This window comes from Passer montanus, unplaced genomic scaffold (assembly GCF_014805655.1).
Source record: "Passer montanus isolate IOZ18808 unplaced genomic scaffold, ASM1480565v1 scaffold7626, whole genome shotgun sequence".
Lineage (NCBI taxonomy): Eukaryota > Metazoa > Chordata > Aves > Passeriformes > Passeridae > Passer > Passer montanus.
Genome location: NW_024372843.1, coordinates 1 through 511, shown reverse-complemented (window position 1 = coordinate 511; position 511 = coordinate 1). Strand labels below are relative to the sequence as shown.

Below are 511 nucleotides of genomic sequence, written 5' to 3'. Positions count from 1 at the left end.
CGCGGCGGCCGCGCCGGGCGGGGAGGGCGGCGGCGGGGACCCGGCGCTGTGCCGGCTGTACCGGCACGTGTCGCACGACTTCCTGGAGATCCGCTTCAAGATCCAGCGGCTGCTGGAGCCGCGGCAGTACATGCTGCTGCTGCCCGAGCACGTCATGGTGAAGATCTTCAGCTACCTGCCCACGCAGGCGCTGGCCGCCCTCAAGTGCTCGTGCCACTACTTCAAGTCCATCATCGAGACGTTCGGCGTGCGCGCGGCCGACTCGCGGTGGAGCCGCGACCCGCTGTACCGCGACGACCCCTGCAAGCAGTGCCGCAAGCGCTACGAGCGCGGGGACGTGTCGCTGTGCCGCTGGCACCCCAAGCCCTACCACCACGACCTGCCCTACGGCCGCTCCTACTGGATGTGCTGCCGGCGCGCCGAGCGCGAGGCGCCGGGCTGCCGCACCGGCCTGCACGACAACAACTGGGTGCACCCGGCGGGCCGCAGGGACGAGGGGAGGTGAGGGCGG

The 511-nt window shown here is 72.0% G+C and overlaps 1 protein-coding gene across 1 annotated transcript; it reads left to right on the top strand.

The window, feature by feature from the left end:
• Positions 1 to 4: 4 nt before the first annotated feature.
• LOC120512715 (F-box only protein 46-like) lies at positions 5 to 505 on the top strand (the record flags this gene model as incomplete). The annotated part of the gene is made up of 1 exon (XM_039731340.1): positions 5 to 505. A coding segment is annotated over one exon (501 nt), but the record flags the coding sequence as incomplete, so codon positions are not given.
• Positions 506 to 511: the final 6 nt, after the last annotated feature.